Genomic DNA, 25,932 nt, shown 5'->3' with positions numbered 1-25,932 from the left:
ACCAGAGGAAATCACATTCAGGCCACTCGCCTCTGGGCCACAGGCTGTGCTGCTTCTATAGAAACTGGGTAAGGTATTGACCTATGTCTCAAGGAGCCCCACTTTGCCCCCAATGACAAATATTTTCCTGTCCCTTTTACCTCTGGTCTCTTGAGATTCCTGTCTAATACCCAGATCGGTTACAGATTTATGCCTCTCTCCTCACTGTTTTTAAAGAAGACTATTTTCACTATTCCAAATGTTTTATAATTTTTCTGATTTAACTACATCCATTACAAGTTCCCTTTTAAAGCACTTACATGCACAGGCCGGTCCCTACCAATCTCAAACGGTCTGTGTTTTGGTATGTTCTGTTTCCCCACCTTGACTGTAAGCTCCCACCCCTTGAAGACTGTCTTTTTTTGAAAACCCTGTCCCATTGCCTCCTGAAAAGTAGTATTCTGCACACAGTCACAGAGTGGTCAACACTGGCACGTGCACTCTGTGTTTAAGTTTTGTAGACTGGGCTCCATGGGAACGTGTGGAAATAAAGATAAACACCCCCCTACACACACAAGACACACACAGAGCAGAAGGAGAGCAAGAGAGCGAGAGAGAGACAGACAGACAGTCAGAGGTGACAGCCAGAGAGGACTGCTGGACTCCTTTTAATGCAGGGTGACCTCGTACAACATCCCTAACTGCCCTCACATTCTCAGCCTTCCGTTTCATAAGAACTGTGACACTGGATTCTTTTAAAATTTACGCTAGTGGTTTCAAAATGGTTACAAAGTGGCAAGAGAACACCTTTCTGGACTGGTTGTGGAAGAACAAAGTCACCAGGCTGGTGAGTTCGAATTCCGTCTCTCGGCCTGGCTGAGGAAGCTGGGAAGTGCTGCCTGGCATCCCCTTCTACGAGAGGACATCCCTGTCACCATGACCCCTGAAGGAGGCAGCTCTTTTTTCTCCTTTCCATGTGGTCTGCCCTTGGACTGGAATTTTATCATTCCTTTCAAATCGTCCATTTTGTTACTTTGAGATTTAACAAGTAAAGCTGTTGTCTTAGTCAAACTTTCATGGCAGTGAGTGAGCCATCAAAAACTTTTTTGGTTGATGAGAGTCTCAGTTTTAAAATATTTCAAGATGTTTTTATTCAACAACTAATTTTTTTTTCTTCTCCTGTGAAATATCTTCACAATGCTAGTACATCTTTGCCCTTCAAAAATACCCTAAGAGATGGTTTGTTTCGATTTTGAGAAAACTGTAAATGAGGAAAGTTGGGTGAATTGACCAAGGTAACACACCATCAGCAGGCATTTGGGTTAAGATTCAAACCAAGCCAATTTGACTCCAAGCCCTACTCTCTGCACCTACACTAGGCACACACTGGTATTCAATAAATACTCTACTACAATCGACCCAAATGGAGGCTCAGAAACTCCCCAGGCTTAAAAAAAAATACATACCAGGTCAATTACTTCAACATAAAGCTTTCTGAGTTTTATTGACAGTTCCTGGAAATACATCCCATCGTCTTATAGTATATCGAGTTAGTCTCGTCTACACCGGGCCATCTGAACAGCTAAGATAATATCTCATATTTAGTTCCTGTCCCTTTCCTGCACCCCAACAGTAGTTGAAAACTCTACAGAGTGGGTGCTCAGTAAAAGCGTGAAACAATATTCTTACCTTTTTTATAAAGAAAAAATTAAATCACAGAGACCCAGGGATCTATAGCTAAGAGGCCCCATAGTCAGAAACACTGTAAAAAGATCATAGCTGACACCACAGTTGGTGAAAATAACAGCCTGCTAGCTGTGCCAAAAGCCCTTTTTCCTCATCTAATCCCCCATCATTCTTCTGATACAAGACAGCAAATGCATTAAATCCTTTAAACATTCATTGCAAGTTGGTATAGAGGTAGTGCATTTTAAGAGTTGAAAGAATGTCTATACACACACTCACACACATACGTACACATCCATCCACATATAATACAGTGCATAATTTAAAAAGGAATAAGCTCAGTAGAGACTTAAAATAGTCATTTAATCTAATTGATCCCGTAAGTGACAGTAAAGAAGCTAGCTATGTCCAGATCAGATTTGAGAAGTAAATTTTCCATCTTCTGCTTCTCTGGAAAGATCTGTCTCCACAACAAGCCCTGTATATATAGTTTTTGTTTATTGTTTCTACTTTGTTTCCTCCCTGGAACATTAAGTGGTCTTGAATATCAGAGAGTAAACAAGCATCTAACTGTCACCCTACCAGCTGGCAGATTCAAGTGTCACAACTAAAGCCCACACCTGCTTAGTTTCCTACAGAATCCCCACTTTAATTAGAATTAGTTACTGGTCTGTGAGTATGTGTTCTAATTTTACTTTTTATTTTAAATCTTGCTTTGGCATGCAATATCTTTTCACATTCTTTGATGGGAATAACTATGCTTGTACCAGGAAATCATTAGGTTTATATTCAAAGCAATGCACCCGGTAGGTTCTCAACTGACATTTATGATCTGAAGCCAGTGAGTGCCAGGTTAGGGTCCTGTCATTCGACTGTGCTTCTGTCTCTTCTTATGCTCCCTGGTGGTAGCACTCCATTTCAGTTTGAAAGAACCCATCATTTCAATAGGTGGGCTCACTCTAACCATAGATATGTATTTCTGCTTTGATAAAATATAGAATTATTTATATTTTGGATAGCTCTATTTGTTTTTCTTGAATCACTCAGCTATACAGTATATTGAATGACATATAAATATAGAAATTATGGAAATAGAGAAAGCATCTTATCCAATGCAGATCCTGAGTTGCTAAAATGAGTCACTCAAATTTCTCTCTAGGGTGTCATTTAAAATCTAACCTTGTCCCAAAGAACAACTGACCAGCGGTTTCTTTGATTCCCAAGAAAGAAGAGTTCTGCAATGTGACTCAGGCACAGAGCACTTGCTACATGGGATTGAAGCACTCACCTAGGAGGGGAGTAAAGGAAAACTTGCACATGCACACATGTGCATGCGCACACACATGCACACGCATCCAGCAGCAGTACGAGAATACACAGAGAAACTCCACTGCCCCCACCACCCCTTTCTCCTTGCCCACAGGCCCATTCTAAACCTACAAACAGTATAGATGCAGGTGTTTATAAACAAGTAAGTTTGAAGACATTTCTAATTCTAATTCTTAGTTGTCAGAGCTAAAATTAGAAACTTGATCTGTTCATTTAAATAAAAAAGCTCTCCAAAAGGGTTTATTTAAGTGAAAACAGCCAGTGCACTCCAATTTGGCAAGGAGGGGTGAACTCTGGTGACACAGCCAGGGATACACTGTTTGTCAGCTTTTCTACTGTACCCTGAGGTACACTGCCTTGTTCCCAGTTAAGAAAGCCACAGTTTTCATCCCTTGTCATGGTATGACACGGTCTTCTCTGGAACAGGATGTTAATGATTCCGCCGTTACTCAGTGGCCTGATAGCTCCCTCTGTATCCTCAAAACCTTGTTAAAATGCACTCTCATTAATTCCCATTTCTCCTTTTGCTCCCAGCTCCAGCTCAAGTTTAATGCCAAACATTAAGCATTTCTTGGCATTCACAAAAAAACAAAATAAAAGACTCCACAATAACCTATGTATAGATGGTCAAGTCCCAACGTCCGTCAGGAATCTCAACAAAGACAAACATCGTACATGTCTTGGGCAGTCACACCACATTCCAGTCCTAGACCCAGCATAGTGAGCTGCCTTCACCGATTGCAGCTAAACTGGGCCTCAAAGATGCTTTCCATAAATGGAAAGAAGGAAGCTGGGTTCAGTTACAAAAAGGAAGCTTCTCTCTCCCATTTACACAAACAGTATAAAAGCACCAGACTCAACCTGAAAAGTCTGTGGCATTTTTAAAGCCTATCAATAATAAATGGATATTGCACAACTTATCTCTAATTAACCAAAATGCTCAGTAGTACTTCCTAAAACAAAACACATCATTTTTGAGCCTTTTAGTCTTACAAAAGCCAAAAAACTGCATTCCTCAGTACTTTTGTTAAAGAGCCATTATCTTAACCCAGAGCTTTAAATTTAGCTATTTTTGTCCTTATTTTTGTTACTTTTGCATTGAGCCAGTTTCTCAGGATAATGTGGGGTTTTTTTGCACCCACATCCTGGCTTTTAAAAACACATCTAGAAAACAATTTAAATCATATTTCTAGAGACAAGGTGTTATGTTCTATATACAGATTGTGTTCGTACAGGAACAAGAGGAAGACTAAGAACTCAAAATGGAGAGTTAGCTCCCAGATCAACCGTCTGGGATTACAGCAAATAGAGATAATTGACCTACTTCATATCAGCAACATCTTCAGTATCATCCTTCATTTATACCACCACCCAGATCTCTGGAAGGAGAAAAAAAAAAAAAAAAAGGCCAGATTTAAATTTTACCTTTTGCTTTCTAATTTCTAGAAAAGATACCAATCACAGTAAAATAGCCAAAGTCAAGAAAAAATTTTAAAAAACCAACTATGGATCCTTTGACTATTGTATCCTGGATAATCTGTCTTTAAATAATCAAGACTCAATCAATTATCTCATAAAGCAATAATCACTTCTTAAGTTTACTGAACTAGGTAGCAGACCTTGAAACACAGAAGTCCAAGGCACTTCATCCCGCTCCATAGGATGTATAATAGATCCCTCTGAAATCATTCTGTCCACTGACCATCTTCCCTTTGAGCTACACAGAAATCCTTGGCCAGACTGGCCTCTGTGACTAGCCACTGAACATTAGCCACGCTATTACCCTGGGCTCTCTAACTTTCTCAACCACGCAGCCCCCTCCCCCCCACCATCTGTATGCACTTTCTCTCTATTCATTAACTACAGGACTGTACTAGAAGGATTCATGGAATGACACAATTCCACCCCATTCCAGGTTTCTTCTATATTAAATTAAATTACGTGGCCCCTTCCTGGAAATCTTTAATTCACCTCTTATTGGTTCCTAATGTAATCCACATACTAACTATCCCACACCTAACCCATGAATCTCAAGTCACCTGTGTTGACCTTCAACTCATGTTACGGATGAGACGCAAACTGCAAAAGAAGCCCCTGATAACTTAGGAAGAGGCACACAATCATTGACTATAAATGATACATAAAATCCCAGTGCATTTTCATATTTTCTGACAAGCAGTTATTTTTAAAAAAGAACAGCTCTACAGGAAAATGGACTTCCTGCCGAAAGCCTCAGCAAAAACAGCCTGCAGAATAATTCACTGGCACTGGGTTATTAAAATCCCTAACAGGTATTACTTAAGATGTTAGAAAATTATTCAGGCACCTGCATACACATATATCTACCTTCCACGCTCATGCACGCTCACACACACACACTCACAATTTCAATAAGTACTCATTAAGCTATCTGAGATATTAAAACTAATCACGGCAGTTTTCCTTTAATGTTATCCTCAGCATAAAGAGAAATGAGCCCATTGTCATTTATTTCAAAATCATTCTTTATAAAAAATAGCTAATCTCCAGTAGCACACCTGGTTTACTGAAGTGAATACAGAGAGGCAGCGTATTGCCTTAATGTGCTCAGCTGGGAAAATATATTTTTTTAAATGAGCATTTGTTAGGGCTTTATTTGCAAATGCAAAACTATCCAAGGCACTCTTTGTGCATGCAGAGATTTTTTCATTTAAAAAACCACATTAATATAGGAGGATTCACATCAAGCCCAGCAAGCAGCAAAGAAAATTAACCCTTGCAGGACTGGGAAAATAAAAAAGCCATAATACTGGGTTAGAGGAAGTTCAAAGCCCAGAAAACCACTGACACAACCCTGAAGTGCATATGACAGGAATTTCTAACACAACACTGTTCCAACAAAAATCTCCTGACTCATATAATCAAAGTGCAAGTATCTACAAAGTTGACTCATGCATTAAAAGTGGCAGAAAAGGAAGCCTGCTAGGTTAAATATTAGACAGAAAAAAAATCACCCATTAACTACACTTAGGAACTTCCAAAGCAAAACAATGACAAGTCTAGAGCTTTCCCTAATCTTCTGAGATGGCTAGTCTCCATGAGGAGGCATGAGGTTGCCCCAATTGCCAAGGATGGGGATTGGAAGGTTTTCACAGCAAGGCCATGTGGGAAGAGTGTCTGGCTCTGGGCCATGTTAGCCGAGTGTTTCCTAGATACGATGGCAGTTGTCATTTTTTCCACTTGATCGGGGAATGTAATACATCTTCAAAACAATTTCCACCCAACTGGTCAGAGATGTTAAAATCCAACCCTGTAAGAACTCTTTGCCACTTTCCCTCCATGGTACACTGTCCTATGCTGCTACGTCTCTTTTGAAATACGTAATTTTCACACAAAAGTCTTTGATCTGTTTGCTTCTTTCTTTCTTTATTTTTCTGTATTTTAAAATAAAATCACAATAAACAGTTAGTATATATTGAGATGCCTTCCCACTAGGGATCTGAAGAAAAATAAAATAATTCTGCTAAATGACCAGATGATCACAACAAGAACAAGTAGGTTGGCAATTCCATTGCAAAAAAAAGACAATGTCTGTGGAGTTTGTGGAGAGCTGAAAGAGTTATGGCATGTCTCCAAAAAAAATAATTATATCAGGAGCCACTGAGACCCTCTGCTGCACATTCCTTTACAAATAAAGCCTAAGATTAGTGCTAACTTTTTCTACTTATGCCCCAAATGGATACTAGCATAATAACCAGAGGCAGTTTTTAACTTTTAATTTTTTTTCCTCTATAGCATCCAGCACAGTATCTTATACAAAAGAGATGATCAATAGATAGGTGTTGAACTGACTGAACGAATCAGCCTGCTGGCATTAGATCAAGAGAGCCGTGCCAGTCAAGCACACCCAAATTAAATTACTCATTTCTTGGCTTAAAACTCTTCAATGGCTTTCCATTACTTACCTTCAGATAAAGTCCAAATGTCTTCTAGTTATTTAGCTCCTACCTACATTTCTATCTTCATCTCTCATCAACATTTTCGCAAGTCTTTGGGAGATACAGTAATAACAGAAATAAAGTTGACTTTTGGAGCAGCACAGAATGGGATCGAAATGAAGATATGCAACATCATCGGAAAGAGATGAAATTACTCATTGGTTGATAAGATTTGTTGTAACCAGATTGAACATATTAATAAATGTAAACAAACAAAAAAAGATTGTGTCCATGAGAAGGGGAGGCAGAGTGATCAACCATGGAATATGCCAAAGGAAAGGGAGTTTTTACCAAAAGACTTATTTATCATCTGGTCTCGACTGTAAACCTGTGCCTACATTGAAATGGTTGTATCGAACAATTTATCATTTAATTAATCCAGTTATCACTGCTCTAAGTTAATTCCCATTCACCAACCTTATGATTATGATGCGATTTTCCATTAAAATATCCATTTTTGAGCTATAAACCTATATATCCTACTGATTACTAGATATACGCACTTGGATGTCTCACAGGACCTTCAAATTCAGCATGGCCAGAAATGTACTAGTTCCCTCAACCAATTCTTTTCCAAGTCTTCTGAATCTTAGTAAATCACACCACCACCGATCAAAGCAAATCAGAAAAATAGGACTCACACATTTGATCAGTTCACCCCATTTAATCAAGCACCAAGTGCTGTCAATCCTACCATCTAGATATTTCTCTAATCCATTAATTTCTCTCCAATCTCACTGTCATCACCCAAGTCCAAGATACAAATATCTCCCTCAGCAGACTTCGTTCCTACTTTTAACAGGGAGATGATTTTGGAAATAATAAATTGATGTATTAAATCATATTCCTTTACTCCTTCCATCTCCACAGCTGAGTCATGAGAATAGTTGCCCCAGTGGGGGCAGTAAACGACAGTGTTCAGCTTTGAGTCTCAAAGCTGACTGACTTGACCTCTGCAGCTAGATAGAAGCCCGTAAAGCCAAGCTCTGGAGAAAGAGAAAAGAGGAATTCTAAATCCCACAGTTAAGCACTTTGACTTTTATACTAGATTACAGCTTCTGACTACAGGCCTAGGGAGGGAGAACACAAGACTAAAGGAAAGAACTAGCCCACATTCCTAGCCAGGGTGTCGGGGGAAGACGACGGGCAGGAGCAGCCGTAGCAGACCGTGACACGTGTGTCTTCCCTCACTTGCCTGAGCTGAAGAGCTGCAGCAGGTGGAGTGTAAGTTCTTCCCTGTTTCCCGTCTGAGACCACCATGCAGAGTCCTCCCCACCTCCTAACCTGCAGCACTACGGCAGAGGAAAGATGGGCGAACCATGTATAAGCAGAGAGACCATCTAAGGCTACCTTCCCAGTTGCTCCCTCAGCTTCCATGTAGTCCGGAAGGATCCAGAAGGTCCTGTGTGCTCTCTGGAGAGACACGGCAGTCTGAGGGAGCTGGCTGGGGAGCCCACCAGAGCTGGGAGGTGGGGGGTGGGAAGTATCCTATCAGGCTGCAGATGGAACTCAGAGCCAGACTTCACACGGTCATGAGGCAGGTGTGCCAGCACGAGCTCAGGAGCAATGCAGGCGGTGAAGAGCACCCTTGGCCCCCACGAGCTGACAGGTTCCCAGCCGGGGCTCAGCAGCACGTGAGGGCGGGGCGGCCGTGAGCGCGCAGCCACGAGGGCGCCGGTCCTGCAGGGGGCGGTAGTGAGCGCCAGGACAGCCACCCACACCCCACACCCCACACCCAGACGCAGACACCGGCCCCTTCCCCAGTGACTCCGGCTCTGGAATCTCTCCCATTCCAACTTCGGGGCTAACTCTGACTGAGACGTTACCGGAAAGGGCCCATTTTCAATGTAAGCAGACTAAATGTAACTGGAAGAGATAGGATATAACCTATTTCCTTGTTACCCATTGGATGGGAACTTGCAAGAAAAATCAGAGCAGTCACAGAAGATGAAGAAGGTTGCATCTTCTTTACACATCTGAGTATAGCCTGAGTCGGTTTTTAGCCCTGCAACATACCCTGGCCCCCACTTACCACCTCTCAACATGTAGCCAGAGCAGTTTTTTGACAATGCATATCGAATTGTACCATACAGGTTGCATAAACCCTTCCCAGGTTTTCCTTTGCCCTAAAGTCCTTTATAACCAGGCCTCCAGTGCTCTCTACCACCAGCTCCTGCCTCATCTAGCTCCTCTGTCACTTCAGTGCACTTGTATTGTATTCTCTTAGCCCAGAATGCAACCTCCAAAGCTCCTCCCTCAAATTCTGTTCATCATTTAAGTCAAAGCTTAGCTATTCTCCCTTAGGCAAGCCTTCCCTGACTTGGATTTTTATCCCTGAGAAATTCTAGGTTACACAAACTAATTTCCTGACTGCAGGAGCTCTCAGAGCCTTTACAATGCTACTGTGATCTTCCAAGAAGCAGAATGGAGTAGGCAGTTTCCTAAAATTATGTGTTTGGGGACACTTTTCTCCATCTCACAGCATTAGCATCTCCAAGAAATCATTTGGTACACATGGACTTAATGAGATTCAAAGAACCAAGAATCAAGTCTCTTTGAAGACCAAAGAATAACTAAAGGTAGTAAGGCTTCTTAAATAAAAGAAGTACTATTTCTCTGGTGGGAAGCAACTGTTGGATTTCTTCTGAGAAGGTGACAAGACAATTGTACAGCACAAGAAAGAAAAGGAGAACGACTCGGCTGCCATCGGTCCCATCAAGAAGACCTGGAGGTGAATTAAGAAGCTGGTCCTGGGTTGGGTACACATTACCACCCACTGGGTGATGCCCTCCACACAATTCCTAGGCCCAGAGCTGCTGCCTGAGTTCCAAGCATCCTCTTCTCATGCCACAGACTGCATTAGAATTGGTTCCAATCCGGGAAGACCAGCCAGTGCCACCCATGAGAAGTCAACAGCAGCTTTTCTGGCAGCCAGAAGAAAGAGGCCACAAGAAAAGAAAGTGAGCCAGAATGGAACAGAAAGTAGTGAAAGCTGGGCTTCTTCTCTGCTCCCATTTGAGAAGACTGAATGGAAAAGGCTTAGCTCTGAATCTATGTGGCATCATTCTGCATAAGTACGGCAAGTAAATCTACAAAGAAGAGCAGAAATACGCGAACACCGTACAACAGAAGACTGATGGCATTATCCACACGGAGCAAACTTCACTGTAAGTCAGATGTGTTTGAACTCCATTCAAGAAAATTTAATAACTAAGATGTCAAAGAACCTTATTAGAAGGCAATCTTACCTATGTGATCCTCTGACCTGCACCTCAAGGATCATCTAAAGTAATGTGCCAAGGTATTTGAGCCAGGGGGGTGAAAAAGAACTTCTGGCAACACGGTTTGATAAATGGATTCCTTGGCCCAGGGAAGTTGCTGAAGTAGTCAAACAAGATGCGGTCCAACAAAAATTAGGTTACACATGAAAAAGATCTTGATAAAATATAGCCCATCACTTTAAAAACTACATTATTTTCCATTAGATATGATAGACCACATAACCTGTGCAGCTTCATCATCTGAGGTCTGAGGTCATTTGGGGACAACTCAAGTTTGAATAGCAGAGGAGCCAGACAGACTGCATGTGAATGCTCCCTCACCTGGAGGCTGCTGGCAGGGAAGCCAAGCGTCTCCTCCTGTTCAAAAAAACTCCACAGGGAGGTAGGTGATTGGAAATCAATTGAGGAAATGCCAGCGTCCAATAACCAATACTCTCAGAATGGTCTGATGGTTGGAAGAACAAGATCTTTAGGGGAAGAGGAGGAGATTCAGGCCATCCACTGCCCAAATCAAGATGTGGAGTATTTTCGTCACGTTTCCTCCTCTGTTCCATTAGCCACTGCCTTTTCCTCCAAGTGTTTGTTTATGAATGGTCACAGCAGAGAGACTCCCACCAAAATAAATGAGTCACTAACCTTATGAACAAGAAGCCTGGGGATAGTCATGGCCTCATTCACTGCGTCATTTGGGCTTGAATGTCTGCACTGGCTATTAGAAGCCCTTTTCAGGGCTTCACATGATAAAAAGTAGTGCCGATTAAGATGACTGCTCTGGTCAAGGAACACTGCTTTGGCCATTCAGGTTAGCAATAGCCAGGCATGAGAAGGAATCAGTGAACAGAACAGATTCCAAGGTAGAAAGAGAAACTTTTTACACTGGGCATATAGGCTGACAAAGGGGAAAATGAAATCGTGGAAGAAAGGTTTTGTTAAAGACTTTTTCCCTCCTTATTTCACGTTCAGGATCAAAGACCTATGCCCTGGTCAGGAAGCTGAAGTCAGCAGTTCCATGTCCTAAGGTGGTTCTGAGACAAGAGAGAAAGGAGTGGATAATGGAGGGGAGCGGGGGCAGAGAGGGTAAGACTGGGTCATTTGATAACTCTTGGCTTGAACCTAAGAGGGTTTCCCTTTGGGTATTATCCTCAAGAAAGCTCCAGGCAACCTTAGGCTGATTCTTCCCTTGTCACTTCTAAAAGGTGAGTCAGTTAATGCTTACAATGGCTGACTCTGTGCTACTGTTCAGATTCACACGCACCTTCTAATTATAAGAAACAGGCTTCTTGGGCTTCTCCAGGCAAATGCTGAGAGGAAGCCAATATTATTTTTGCTGTTACTGCAACATCCAAATAATTTTCCATCTGCTACAGCCTCGAATTAAAAGGGCAATGACTATGAGTGAATGCATGCACACTGGCATGGGCCACCCCTTCCTTACATTTCTGAGACAATCACTGTTCCATTTTCTGTACAAAGAGGTGAAAAAGGAATGAGCCATACTGGAATAGGAGTTGGCCCGAGAGACACAATACCTGGGTTACATCCCGACCATGCTTTTAAATAGCCAAGTGGCTATATGCAAAAACAACTTAACCCATCAGCACTCCTATTTCCCATTTATAAGATACACAAAGGTTCTGTGCAAATTACAACAGCAAGAGCAGGGAACACACTTTGAATAAAGCGCCTGATCAGAACCATTTCAAGGTGTAGAGGAAGACCTAAGTACGCAACATGGAAATATACCTTGAAGTTTGAGATTGCATTTTTGAAACTATGAATAAAGTACGTACGCAACTTTAGAAGAAGTGCCACAGAATAAATCGGGATGATTTAAAACAGATCAACTTTAAGATTTGGTACAGAAGATGATCTCCACATATTTAAAAGCACGTTGGGCGACCCTGAAGCAGATGCTGGGGCAAGTTTCATAGTGACTGAACGCATCAACATCAAAGGACTCTCCATCTGTAAATCATGCCGACTGAATTCTTTGTTACAGTTTGAGTAATGACTACACACTACATTTGTGCTGGAGTGTTACTGTCTCACTTTCTAAACGTTACTATCTCACTTCTTTAGATCTTTCTAAAATGATCTAAGAGACACCTATGGGTTTAGAACCAGGTATTTAATAAGATCTCTGACAAAATATCCAAGAGTTCTCCAAACAAACCATAAGCTCCCTTTGACTTGACTGAGCCTTTCTAGACTCACCAAGGGGCAACAGCTAGTCAGTGACCAAATAAGCACTTTTAGAAGAGGGAGGTCTCTACCTCTTATTGGGGTGAGGGATAATGAAGACTGTAATCTAGTTAATGGCAATAATTTACAACAGCAGAGCATACTTTAAGAAGTTTCTCAGAGGCAATCTGGGGCAGTTGGTTAAGAAAGTCTTGTCTTCTAGCCAGTGTCCATGGACTAGAAATCCTTAATCACTAAGTGGGCTTTTGCATATTAGGGGACCTCCTGTGAAAAGAAACAGACCACCTAAAGGTAAACATGGAGATCCAGAGGTACCTTTCTTCCATCTTCCTTCATTCTTCCCTATACCAAAATTGCATATCTTTAACGTGGTTACCAAAAAAAAAAAAAGAAAAAACCTTAAAATGCTGTGAAAAACCTGTGTGATTCTTATTCTAGTCATGAGACATCTCTAGATTATTCAAGAATAAATATTAATTCAAAATATTTATATGTGGTACCTAAACTATTTCTTTTGTTCGAAACAATTTGAGTGGCATGACAAATTATTGGTCTTGTTCCTAAAATGCAGTTGTTCTTGTTTTGTTCTCTGATAACACAGAAGAATAGTCCCTTTGTATTCTTTCGAGAGCCACCAAAGGGCTGGCTATAGTCATGGTTATTATCACCGGACATGAGGGCAACATGGTAAGGATGGGTTGGCACATTTTCCCAGGAGTAAGGGCATTTGGAAACTCCATGGTGAGTCCCAATGGCACAAAGGCTCTTGTGTACGATACTGCTTAACAAGAAAGGCTCAGCCAATTCCTCAGCAGTTGTGAAGTTGTCAGCCGTGGCATTCTTTACAAAGCTTGGGTGGCTGCACACTGCTGACATGTTCGGTTTTGAGCTCTAAAGGAAAAAAAAAATACCTCACTGGAATGTTGATCTAGGCAAAGATAGCAGATGCCCAAAATTAAAAAGCCCATCGAACATCAGGTGCTTAAGAACCTTCTGGAAATTATTGAAAAAACATGAGTATTGTTCTACTAAGTTTGCACTCAGGCATTTCAGATGCTTTGTATCAAAATCTAGCAATTTCTCCCTCCTGGACCTTGACAGCCAGACTGAAGACGATCCAATAGGCTATTGATCATATTCTCTTCTAAAGGTCATACTGGGGGGAGCACAAATGCCAGACAAACCACAGACTTCTCTAAGGAAAACGCACATTTCATTACCTTCCTGTTTAACCTCATGTGGACTTTTACCAAGACACAGAGGGAGGTTTGGTACAGTACTTGTGATGATTTTCTGAGGTTTTCTTAATTTGTGGATCTACTCAAAAGAAAGAACAAAATATGGGTGACAATCTTCCTAGATGCTAGTCTAAGCAAAGACTACTTGACAGCCCACTCTGGCATCTTCTAATGGAAGAAAAACAGCCTCCCTCTGAGAAGTTGCAACACCTGCTCCTAGGACTAGATCCTGCCATAACAGTGTCTGTTTAGGTAGTAATGACCTGAGCAAAGCTAACTATATGGCTCCTGTAGTTATTGGGGGGGGGGGGGGCTTGGCAATAAAATACCATGGCTTAGCAAATAAAGAGACATAGGAGGTGCAGAAAGGTCAGAGAAAAAAACAGATGAGGAATCAATGTCAAAAGAGGTCACTTTATGAGCTTCAAAGGGAGCTACAGTCATTGATTATAATATCACTGAAACAATACAGGCCCTGTGAGATCTGAAATTACATTTCCAGCCGGAATTTATAGAACTCACTGCACACCCTGGTTGTGATAGTAGCACATTAACAGGAGCCCACCAAGTGAGCATGATTTAGTCAGGCACAAGCAGAGGGCAAGTCAGATTTCCTCGGTTTCGATGATGATGTGTTGTGATCAAGAAAGGTTTGGAATCAGTTTCTCCCTCAGTTTCAGAGACTTTTTTGGTAATTGTTGGGGGCCAGAATTATCTTTCAAAAACACAAATCGGATTATGTCACCTCCTTGCTTACAAAACAAGGATCTTTTTTTTTTTCATGCAGGACCTTAGTATGCATGGTCCTTCCTATGAGGCCTCCATAGCCTCAATTACACACTTCATCTGAAGCTCCAGCCATATTGAAATTCTTACATCCTTTTCTCCACATCCAGGTTTTCATACAACTCTTTTCTGGCTGAAATGCCCTCTCCACCTTGCTAAAGTATCCCTTATTCTTTTCTTGTACCATTTCCACATCATGGCAGATCCTGGGCTCAGCACACCCTCTGGGCACACAGTTACTCAACCCTTCCCAGCTTTCCTAGCTGTTGGATAGTCTGCATGACAAAACTCTGGCCAGTGGAATATGGGTAGAAATGACGTAAAACATCTCCGGTCCCTAAAAGTCTCTCTTAAGATCCTCTATGTTCTCTCTCTCTCTACCACTGCTTCCAACTGTGAGGCCTTTGAGAATGGCCCTGGGTCCCTGAATAACCATGTGGAGTGGAGCACCCTACTCACCAAAGCCTGCCAATCCAGGTTACCCTGCAGCACAAGTGAGAAATACTTTAAGACGGCAATAAGACGGCAAAAGCTTAGGGTGTTTGTTTAAGCAGCTGGTCTACTTTGATTAATGCACTCAACCAGATATTATTACTTACATTTTTATCTTTTATTATTGTGGTTATTTTTATAGGTCACCATATATTTATTTTTGGCAGAAGTCTGGGTATAAATAGAAACTCATGTTTATTAAAGGGAAGAAGCTGAGTTTATACCAGAACAAAAACAAAACTGTAGAAGACTTTTTCTATTTCTGGACTGACTAGCTGAGTTGTCTAGAAGAACAAGGTGCCACTGAGACTGTGCTTATGGGTCTGGAAGAAAGCCCTCCTGCAAGCCCATACCACCCCTTTTCCTGGATTCTCAGATGTATGCCACTAATCATAAAGGGCATTGCTTGGAAGACTGGGGGCAGCGAGTCTGGAGAGATGTCCAAAGTGATGGCAGCATAGTTTTCAAGTCCTTTGACGACTATGCAAATAGAGCAATGAGATAACAAAACCCAAAATGCATGGGATTTTATCTCCCAATGAGAAAACAAAACCCACAACATTTTAAACAAAACTAGGTGATAAAGTTACCTCTTGAACCCAAAATACAAATTAAGGGGGACAAACCTCCAACAGCCAGAAATCCTGCATGGAATCAGCCTCTGGGTGAGAAGAAGAGGAACAACAGGAGGGCATATATGGACCTGAGCACAGGAGAGCCCTAAAGCAGCTGACAGTCCTCACTGGAGAGTTCAGTGGGCCAATTTGAAACAATAGCTGTAACTGGGAGGGGTTTATCCTCTTTAATATCTAAGCGGGAGGGGCTCATGGTAAGGAGGACTAAAGGGAATGAGGCAGTTTAGCCCTCATGAACTGTCAAGCCACCAGGGTTCCCTTCCAGCATAAGCCCCTCCGATAAAAAACTGCTGAGAGTAGAATCAAACTTCAGCCCTTCAGAACATGACAGTGGAAAGTAGGGGAGGGGGAAACAGCCAGGGAGTCCCAGAAAGCAATCCACCATATTTACCACATTTTTCAACACTGTAAGCACAAACACACACACACACACTCAGACAGAAGGAAGCTCTGTAAAGATAGTAAGAGTTCCTGAACTGCACCTTATTCCGAAATGTCAGGAAAATTAATTTCACATCAAAATAAATAATGGAAAAAATATCAATGGCAAGGTCAAATCCCATACAAAGTTATTATAATTACAAAATATAATAAGGAGCAAAATAACATCCCTAGAGACAATAAATGCATGCTGGAAAGACATTCCTGCAAAATAGATCAAAACTACAACCCATCATTCAGAAAAAGCATAAAGACATTAAGGAATGATACAAAATATATTAAAAAAAAAATACTACCATCAGACTAGAAAAGCTCATAAATATGGTGACGGGACTCAGAAGAAAACTAGAAGTAAAAAAAAAATCATTCCAGAAATGCCAACTAAACTAAGAACAAATAAACATAACAATCTCTTAATAAATATAGAAGGCAAAAAGGAAAAAGCTTTTAAAAATCAAAAAGCAATAAAGAGATAAGAAAGATTTACGAGAAAGAGACAAATAGTGAAGATGGGCAAAAAAATAAATTGAACATATGGATAACATGAGATTCTGAAAAAGAAATACAAAGCAACAAGTCTCATACTAATACTAGTATTAATAACTAAACTAATAGTTATAATTCAAGAAAATATCCCGAAGTACAAAAAAAATTGAAAATCACCTTGAAAATTATACCATGTACCTGAAAATATTGACCCCAAAAGACCAATAGCAAGACATATTCTAGTAAACCCCTTAGTTTTTAGGCAAAAAGAGTGGATGGCTTATAGTGTAAAGAAAATTTAACTATTATCAGATTTTCTAAAGCAAACACTTTAGGCTAGAAGAAAATGGAGTAGCCTATTTAATATACTAAAGGAAAGAAAGTCATTTTATATCCAACACAACTGACTTGCAAGTGTAAAGGACACAAACTGTTAGGGATATAGGCAAGAATTTAGAAAACATTGTTCCTAAATGTGTTCTCTTGAGAAACATGTTAGAAAATGAGCTTCAGACTATCCACATGATTACAGAGGCCATCAACACAAGGATTGGTGGTGAATATTAGATACACAGTAACCTATAGATTTAACACTAAAAGGGGGCTAATAGGTAGAGAGCAGAGTATCTCAAGACTCTATGCTCTCATAATGTAGAAAAAGCACAACTATTTAAAAATAAGCAAAGGGAGACGGAACCATGTGCAGAAAAAGTTTTAATGTTTTCAGCAATTGCACTGGTACTAGCATTAGTATTTTTCTCCTGCGACTATTGTGTATATAACATGTGATAAAACAATTGGATAATATTTGGATATCTTAATTATATAATCCCCTGTGTCCTTGAAAGTCAAGATTCTTGGGGAAGAAAGGAGATAAAAGTGTAATGCAGAATTAGAGTAGCAATATGAATTCATAAATTCATAAAATATGTAATAAATTAAATATATATATTCCCAATCCAATCATCTACAAAAGATTAAGAAACTGGTTGCTACCCAGTACCAGTGAATATCCCTAGCACCCAGATTGTAGTCTTCAAATAACCTTCCTTGCCTGAAGAAACCAGGGCTTCCTGGAGAAATGGCTGATTCCAGGTCTAGGGCAGGAAATGTACAAGATAAGCCTGGAATATCTTATATTACCAGATATTCATATATCAGCAGGGATGCCATCAAAGGCTAAGGCAATGACAGAAGCACTCAAGAACAAAGTTATAGAGGTCCCCCCTGGCTAAAGTGGGACAATTTGAGCTTAAATAATGATTATGGTCTTGCCAGACACCACGTATAGTCTTGCCAAAGATTGTGATACAATCTCTGGATCAAGGCACCATTTTGCAAGAAATGCAAAGGGCAGAGGAACGTGCTGAACTGCACCGTGAGTGTGTGGTCCATGTAACTCAGGCTCAGGGAAACTCTCCAGGTCGAATGGCCCTGGTTCCTCAATAGATAAATTGAAATGAATGTAAGGGAATGAATGGGATTAAGGAGGAATTTAACAGATTAAAAAGGAGTTAAAAGACATACCTTTTTTAAAAAATGGAGAAGACTAGACTATAGTGTTTGGGATGAACACTGGATGATAAATGTATTTTTAAAAATATACAGAAGTTATTACTACAATAGGATAATGGTTACCTATGAGGGTTACAAAGAGCTGTAATTGGGTGAGGCACATGAGGGAGATCTCTGGGTGGCAAAATTCTATTTCTTGTCCTGGCTGGTATATGATACATACACACCATACACATATGAGAGCACTTCAAAAAGTTCCTGGAAAAGCAGAATTAAAAGACAATATGAATCATGAACTTTTTGAAGTACCCTCGTACATATGTATATACTTACACAATATTAATACAATATACAAACATATAATACTCCAGGCCATGCACTCAATTCATGTGGTTTTCTCTATTTGCGTTGTGCTTACAATAAAAATATATTTTTAAAAAGAATATAAGTTTCTCACTGCCATCCAATCTCCTACTGAGAAGGCAATGCAAAGTGCATGGCTGAAGGGAGAAGAATGCTAGCAAAGGATGACTGAGTCATATCGTAAAGGTCAACAATCATCTTTGCAAGGTTATGTTTAATTTGGAAGATAATGCAGATCCACTTAAAGGTTTTTAGGTGTCCAGTGGTTCTCCTGTTCCTCTGAACTTCTTAAGATTCCACCGTTTACTTGATTCTCATATTTGTATAATTAAGCTGAGAGAGCTAAAAAAAAAAGACAACATAAAATGAACCCTCACCAAAAAACTGTAGTCTTAGGTTGGTGAAGAGCAATGGGCAGGTGCCGTCTTTGTGGATAAAGCCACTTACTGGGATTTAATAGAATCCTGCTTGCAGTGCCATGGACATTAAATCAAGTTTATCCAGAGACTTTTGCCTTCCCAAGCATCTAAATTACTCCACTTCTCAGGGAATATGCTGGGATCCAAGAGAAAAAAATCAATTTTGAATTATAAAATTAAAATGACGTTGAACACTAAATAGAGAGCTCGACAGACACCAGGGAACAAATGCCTCAGGGTATGCCTGGTGTCTGAAAAATCAAAACAAACTTGCAGGAATCTTTTTGAGACTGGGGAGAAGATATCCCTTAGAAATGATTCCTTTATACCCATTATTCTATTGTAAAATATGTCAAACTTGCATAGATAGCCTTTTTTATTTAGCATACTAAATATTTTTAGTGACCATAAAAAATAATCATAAGGGATCTTGTGGATTTGTTCTCTTTTTCCCCAAAAGGTCTTAAGTTCTTCCATTACAAATTATCCATCCAGGGGGATTTTCAGGAGTTAATAAGGTGTAAAACATTCCCTGTTCAAGATGAAGACTAAAATAAAGCTTTTAAAATTGCCAGTGTCACAGTTAGGATAAGATGGCCTGCCAATCACAAGAGCATAATTCAGCCCCATATTACAAAGGCACCACTTTCTAGTTCTTCTAGAAATAGGTGGAGCATGATATCACAAATGAATAACAAAAATCCAACCAAAAAAAAAAAAAAAGAAAGAGTGAAAGAAAAGGATCGTATAAATCAATGTAGCTAAATGCACATAAATGAGAATTACATTTCACAGGCACGAGTGCACAACCTCGCAGGAACTATCTTTCCCAGGACTGCTTCCTTGCTTCCAACTCAGAGAAAATAAATGGGCTCGCCCCACCTTTAAATAAGGAATAAAACGTCAGTTGCACTGGACTATAGAAGAGGCAAGCCCAAATTCACAGAGGTTTTATTAAAAACAGGAAAAGGTCAGTCCTTTTCCCCCAAAGGAATGTCCAGGGCTTGTACGAATTATTACTCTGAGATAGTTTCTTTATTAAATTCACTGTGCAGAAATAGAAAGACAAGTCCGGGTGAGAACTAAAAAGACACCGAAAGTCTGACTTTTGTCTAGCCTATGCATTTCCACAGTCTAACTTTAATGCAAAATACAACGAATCAGCGGCCTCTTCACTGTATCTACATGTCAGATATACTTAAAATCCTAGAGTAAATCCTCAATGAACTAAGAAATTATGCAATTAAATAATCCACTAGTGATTAATATATCATTTTTGCTCTTTCCCCAAAATAAGACACATAAGATAAATTAAGAGTGATATGTCAGGTATAACATCTGTAACAACCTCCCTGCTAACAAAGGACAAGAAACAGCCATCTACTTTTTTAACCTGTATCTGCTTCTAGTTAAGATCAAGTGTTAGATAATGAATTAGTTTGAGTGAATTTATAGATTGAGGGCAACCCAGCACTGCATTGTTTAGCAAACATTTTTCAACATGGGCAGTCATGGGGAAATCTCGAGCCCAAGTTAAGCACCAACTTAAAAGGGATTCCCCAGACACCCTGGCATGTGAATTAATTCTATTTGTATTAATATTTGGAATGTCACGCAGGATGCCACCGCAGCTGGTTTTGCGTGACACTCGGGCACTCTCTCCCCAGAATTTTTACCATTAAAATGACCACGTTTTTGAAAGTATGGCATACTGTGCGAAAGACTTTATAAGAGCAAAAAGAATGAAAAGCTGAAATTTTCTCCCCTGGTCTCTGCCTATTAAATGTCCTAGCTTTTCAACAGCAGGCCACATTTTGGTGTTAAAGAACAGGGCACTATATTCAATTTCAGTGCAGTGAGGGGTTTGGGTAATCCTGTCTCTTTACATTTGAGATCACACCACTTCCAGAAAAGTCAACAGAAGCAGCTGGTCCAAAATAATGCCCACAACTCAGGTACACAAATGCAAAAATATTCTTGTGAGGAGGTAAAAAATTAAAGTAACACCTGGCAGAGAAAATCTGTTCTCAAGAGCTAAAACCAAAGGGAAGTGTCAGAGATTGAGTCCTCTTTGCAAAGCTCCTGCAGCCAGTGCCTCTGTTGTTGCAGTAACAGGAATGACGCCAGTTTGGATCAGTGAAAACCAGGTGGAGACAAACACCTCCCTTCAGTCCATAGTTTCAAATGTTTCTCAACATCAAACACTTTTATGGCTTAGAAATGAAAACACCTGGTTTGGGTTGTATTTCTTTCCCTTCCAGGCTTCTGGTGGAGATGTCAATAAAATAATACAGCTACAGAGAGAAGGAACAACCATGAGCTTAAGGGTAAGGGTCACAGTACTGAATCAACCCTTAAATAATCAGAGGAGCTCCATCCTGCACCTATGTGACCAACTACTTTCTACCTCAGTTGGCATCTAACAGCAGGATCTGTTCCGGGAGAATATCTGATCTGGGACTTTGGGGTTTTAGATATTGTTGCCCCTCCCCTCCTCCCCCCTCTTTAATAGGTTCTAGTAAAAGCATAGGAGATTGCTGTTTCAGCAGACAGGTTTGAAAAGAGGGCTGATATGCTTTACATAGTTATTTTTATATTTAATCCAAGAGCAAGAGAGGCCTAAGCAACCCAGCTGACTCTAAAAAGCATTTTAGGAAGTTGGCAACCGAGCAAGCCACCTCCTGCTATCTCCTACTGTGAAGTAACTGTATCAGGGTACAGCTATGTTCCTCAAAGATATCAATAGCACCGATAATTAAGTTAGTGCAGTAAACTAGCTACATGCTTTGAAATGTGGATACAGTTGGTGCGCTAACCTTTCCCTCGCCTGATAGGCTAAGCCTACAATCTCCTCACACATGTTAACAATCTTGTGACCTTTAGTCCCTCCTCATTATCACATCATTTAGGTCACCCAACCATGTGGGGCCTACCATAAAAAGGGCTGCTGATAAACTGGGATCGTGAGTTCATAGGCTCAAAGACAGAATCCACCAGAGTGAGAACCTCCAACTGGAGGAGCTACAGTTCTCCAGCTGCAGCTATCCTGCTGCAGGGAAGAGCACCAGGGTGGGAGAGAAGATGGGCTAGCCCGGTGATCCTCAGGCTCTAAAGGCATCAGCTACTAGATCCCGCTCTCTGGAGTCTTACTCAGAGCATGGGGGTAGAGGCACAGAATCTGCATTTGAATGAGTACAGAGGTGATTCTAAGTTTGTAGTCCTCAGACTACATTTTTTTAGAAAGGTAAGGACTGAGTGGAGTTTCTCAGGACTCCAGTAGTATGTACATACTACCCAGATACAACCACTAAGCCCTTTTGGTGCTTTGTATATTTTACATCATTTAATCTTCACAACATACTTACATTTTATATGTATATACATAATTTGATTTATTTTACAGCTGTGGAAACTGAGGCTGAGCTAAGATCTCAAGCTAATAAGTGGCAAAGCCAGGTTCAGAGCCCAGATCTCCCCTCCAAATGGAACCACAGACTACCACAGGGAGAAGTCTTAAAGGAGCTGCAGTCCCTCCTGATGTGGATATAATTCACCTGCATTTCAGTTCTCTCCTGCCCAGAAGACAAAAGTGAGGGAGGCCAAGAGATGGAGAAAGGGCTGAAGTTAACATGTACCAAATATTAGAAGTTCTCCAAAGCACAGGCCTTCCTTACAAATGTGATTAGATCTTGAGGAACAAAATAGATTATATAAACTGCAAGCAGGGACCAGGCTTTAGGCACAGAGAAGCATGCCATGAATAACGGAATGATGACTGTCTCTTGAATCCGAAGAGGAGAAAGAACGGTTGACCTGGGCCTCTTTCTGCCTCCCTCTCTAGCCTCCCCCAGCTATACCAGACTGAGCATGGATTCCTCAATCCGAACATACCTTTGCTGCATTGTGCTTCGGGTTTTTTATGAGGAAGGGAAGAGACAAAAAAGAGAAGACAGGAAGAAATTAAAACCCCATCCCAAAGAAAATAAGGACTAGAATGCCACATTTCCCAACTCAAGTACCAGGCTTGGGGACTCTACAGCTCTTTGACAGGAAGGCCTTTTAAAGAAAAAGGTTGAGATGTTTCAGCTGCTACTAGAAAGATAAGTAGCCTAGGATATCCATTAGTGCCCCATAAATTCTGCTGCTCAGAACACTGATATATTTCTAGTGATTTGTGATGTTTTCCTTTCCAGTTTTTTTTTTTTTTTTTTGGCTTTTTTGTTTTTGTTTGTTTGTTTGTTTGTTTGTTTGTTTAATTTTATTTTGTCGATATACATTGTGGCTGATTATTGCTCCCCATCACCAAAACCTCCCTCCCTTCTCCCTCCCCCCCAACAATGTCCTTTCTGTTTGCTTGTCGTATCAACTTCAAGTAATTGTGGTTGTTATATCTTCCCCCCCCCCTTTTTTTTTTGTGTGTGTGTGTGTTTCCTTTCCAGTTTTTGATGGCAGCTTAGGTTTAATACAATAGACCAGTTTGGTAAAGACAACATGTCTAGTTATGACAAACTTAATTCCCTAGACTCAAAACTTTCACTAGGTATGAAAGCAGCAAATCTAGCTAACTTCTCATTTCCCACAGAAATCTCTGCTGGGAATATAACTTTCAATGTGACATTTCCAGGGGAAATTCCACTGTTAAATGTGTTCTTGGAGAATCTCCCATGAGGCTTGCTTAGAGAAATTTTACCTATTTTTCTTTCAAATACAGGGTTTTAGCACCCCACCCCAATGATGAAATGTTAAAGGAAGAGCTTCATCTTCCCTCTGCAAACTCTGGGATGAAACTCGGAGGACAGGCTATCTGGAGGTGACAGCCACAGGTCCACAGGTGGCAGCCACCACTGTGTATTGACAAGACTGAGCTGCAATAGATACTCACTCTCTGTCATTTGCACACAACCTGAAAACCAGTTCGTCAAGAATGGCTATTGGAGAGGAAAAGAAAGACAGGCATGAGACCAGGTGCAGAACCAGCAAGCAGAGAGTCACACTATCTTTTTCTCTTTCTCCCTCTAGAAACAAAGATAAACCTGCCTTATGCCAGCAATCCTAGTTTCCCAGTGAAGCACTTTTTCCACTAATAGCTCCATGCAATAAAAGCTTGAATAACCAAGGACATTTACAAAAATAAAGTCTCCCTATTTCCTAACATTTTTGTTGTCAGTGCCCTGTTCTTTGCACTTCCTACCGGGAACTCACCATATTCCAACACACTCCAGGGTTGGAGGGCGCTATCAGCTACCTCCCCAGTGGAGTTGATTTGAGGATTAATTGAACTAATATACAGACAGACACTTTGAACAGTGTCTGGCACATTTAGTAAGCTCTAAGTCGTAGCTATCAATGTGATGGTGGTTGTCACATGTGGCTCAATTAGCCACAGCACACATATTACATTCCAAATATTTATTAAAGCAAATATGTGGCTTGTTTGTAGTTTTAATCTTTACTTTACATGCCATGGAAAAAATCCTAATAATGAAATCAGCCATTTAAAAAACTCTGAAAACATGTAAGCTTACTAGTTTCTCTCTTACCTTTTAAACTTTACAAGTGTCTAGAGCAAGGCTTCTCCACCTTGATACTGTTGGTATTTGGGGCTGGACAATTCCTTGTTGTATGGGGGCTTGCCTGAGCATTGCATGATGTTTAGTGGCATCCCTGGGTTCAGATGACAGTCGTAATAATGCAAAATATCTCCAGACATTGCCAAATGTCCCTTGGGGGGCAATACTGCCCCTAGCTGAGAGCCACTGGTCTAGAATCATTTTGAAACAGACAAGTGAACTACAAACACAAGTTCTCTAAAATATGCCTCAAATGGAGGAAGGTATGCCTCCACCAAGGATGTCACTTATGCCACAAATAGCATTTTACTGGCAGCAAAGTGAAACCCAAAGCCCTACAGGAACAATGAGATGCTTAGCACTAACAAGCTATGGTGAGCAAAACAGTCCAAACTTCTTCACTTATGCAAACTCAACATTTAATTTTCTGCAAGATTACCCACAATAATTACAAAGTTTCTATAATTCAGCCTTAAAAGCTTGTAACTATGAGATCCATAAGAATTGATCCTTTATCTTTTATCTTTGCTGTGTACTGTGTCTGTGTAACACAGCAAATGAATGTAAGCAATATTTTCCTCTAATTTCTAGGGGTATTAAAGTGAAACTTCACTAAAATTAAATTGATTATTAAATAATCCAATGGAGAGAAATACACAGTAAACCTCTAGCATACAAACAGCACTAAGGTAGACCAAAGACTCATTTTTCTTATAAGCATGTATCCTTTAACTGAATGTATTTGTTGTATATATGATAACTAACAGGTTGACATTATAAAAGTAATGTTGAAATATTAGCTGGTAGCTACAACTGGCTAATGATGGTTTGAAGGCAAAGAGCTGACATCTGTGTGACACCAGCTTGTTAAGTCTGCCAATAACATACAGTATTTTTGAGGCATTAGTGATAGCTTTAATGGACTTTCTACCAGGAATCTACGGTCAAATGCTGACTAATTCCAGATCAACATGAAGACTTCAGAGTCATTATCAAAAGACATCATTTCTTTGTCATAATCTTAGAATTAAACCAGGCCAAGAAATTCACCCTACTTCAAAGAGCTGTATTAGGACCTGATATTATTTACCTGATATTAATAAAATAGAGCTCATATGAGAGAAAACATCCATTTCACCTTCTAATATCCACATGACTAATAAAGTTTCGTTCCAAAGGGGGCAGAGTAGACACCCATGTTTTAGCTAGGTAACAGGCCAACGTGTTTTTTTCTGAGTGGTATTAGTTGCTTCGATGAAGGAATGTCGCACCATTGCTCACATGCTGCGCGGCTCATTCATGTGACCCTTCTTTTTCTAAGATGATGTTACTGACGGGGATCACTCTCCTATTACATGGTAAAGTGGGTGGGACTACAGATAAACATGGGAACCAAGCCTGCAAGCACAAGGTCATTTCTCTTTGACTTAGAGCTACCTCAGTTCAATCTGCTGAGAAGCTGAGATTATGTTTCCACTCCACAGCAGAAAGTGAGGAAAGAGAAGAAATGAGACCTGGTGGGTACAGGAGGTC

At 40.4% G+C, this 25,932-nt stretch overlaps 1 protein-coding gene across 15 annotated transcripts in view; it reads right to left on the bottom strand.

Annotated features, from left to right (window-relative positions):
• The window catches only part of ESRRG (estrogen related receptor gamma), a 546,637-nt gene that overhangs the window by 501,862 nt on the left and 18,843 nt on the right, over positions 1 to 25,932 (bottom strand). The window contains exon 2 of one of the 15 annotated variants that reach the window (XM_063113797.1): positions 4,319 to 4,373. The exons of 12 other annotated variants lie outside the window; for them this stretch is intronic. In XM_063113797.1, coding sequence (XP_062969867.1) covers positions 4,319 to 4,353 — 35 coding nt within the window. In that variant the 5' untranslated portion in view covers positions 4,354 to 4,373. Of the gene's footprint in view, positions 1 to 4,318; positions 4,374 to 25,932 lie in introns of those variants that run through there. 2 more of the 15 variants (XM_063113802.1, XM_063113810.1) reach the window with 2 other exon arrangements.

Source organism: Cynocephalus volans, chromosome 11 (genome assembly GCF_027409185.1).
Source record: "Cynocephalus volans isolate mCynVol1 chromosome 11, mCynVol1.pri, whole genome shotgun sequence".
Taxonomy (NCBI): Eukaryota; Metazoa; Chordata; class Mammalia; order Dermoptera; family Cynocephalidae; genus Cynocephalus; species Cynocephalus volans.
This window is presented reverse-complemented; position numbering and strand designations above follow the sequence as displayed.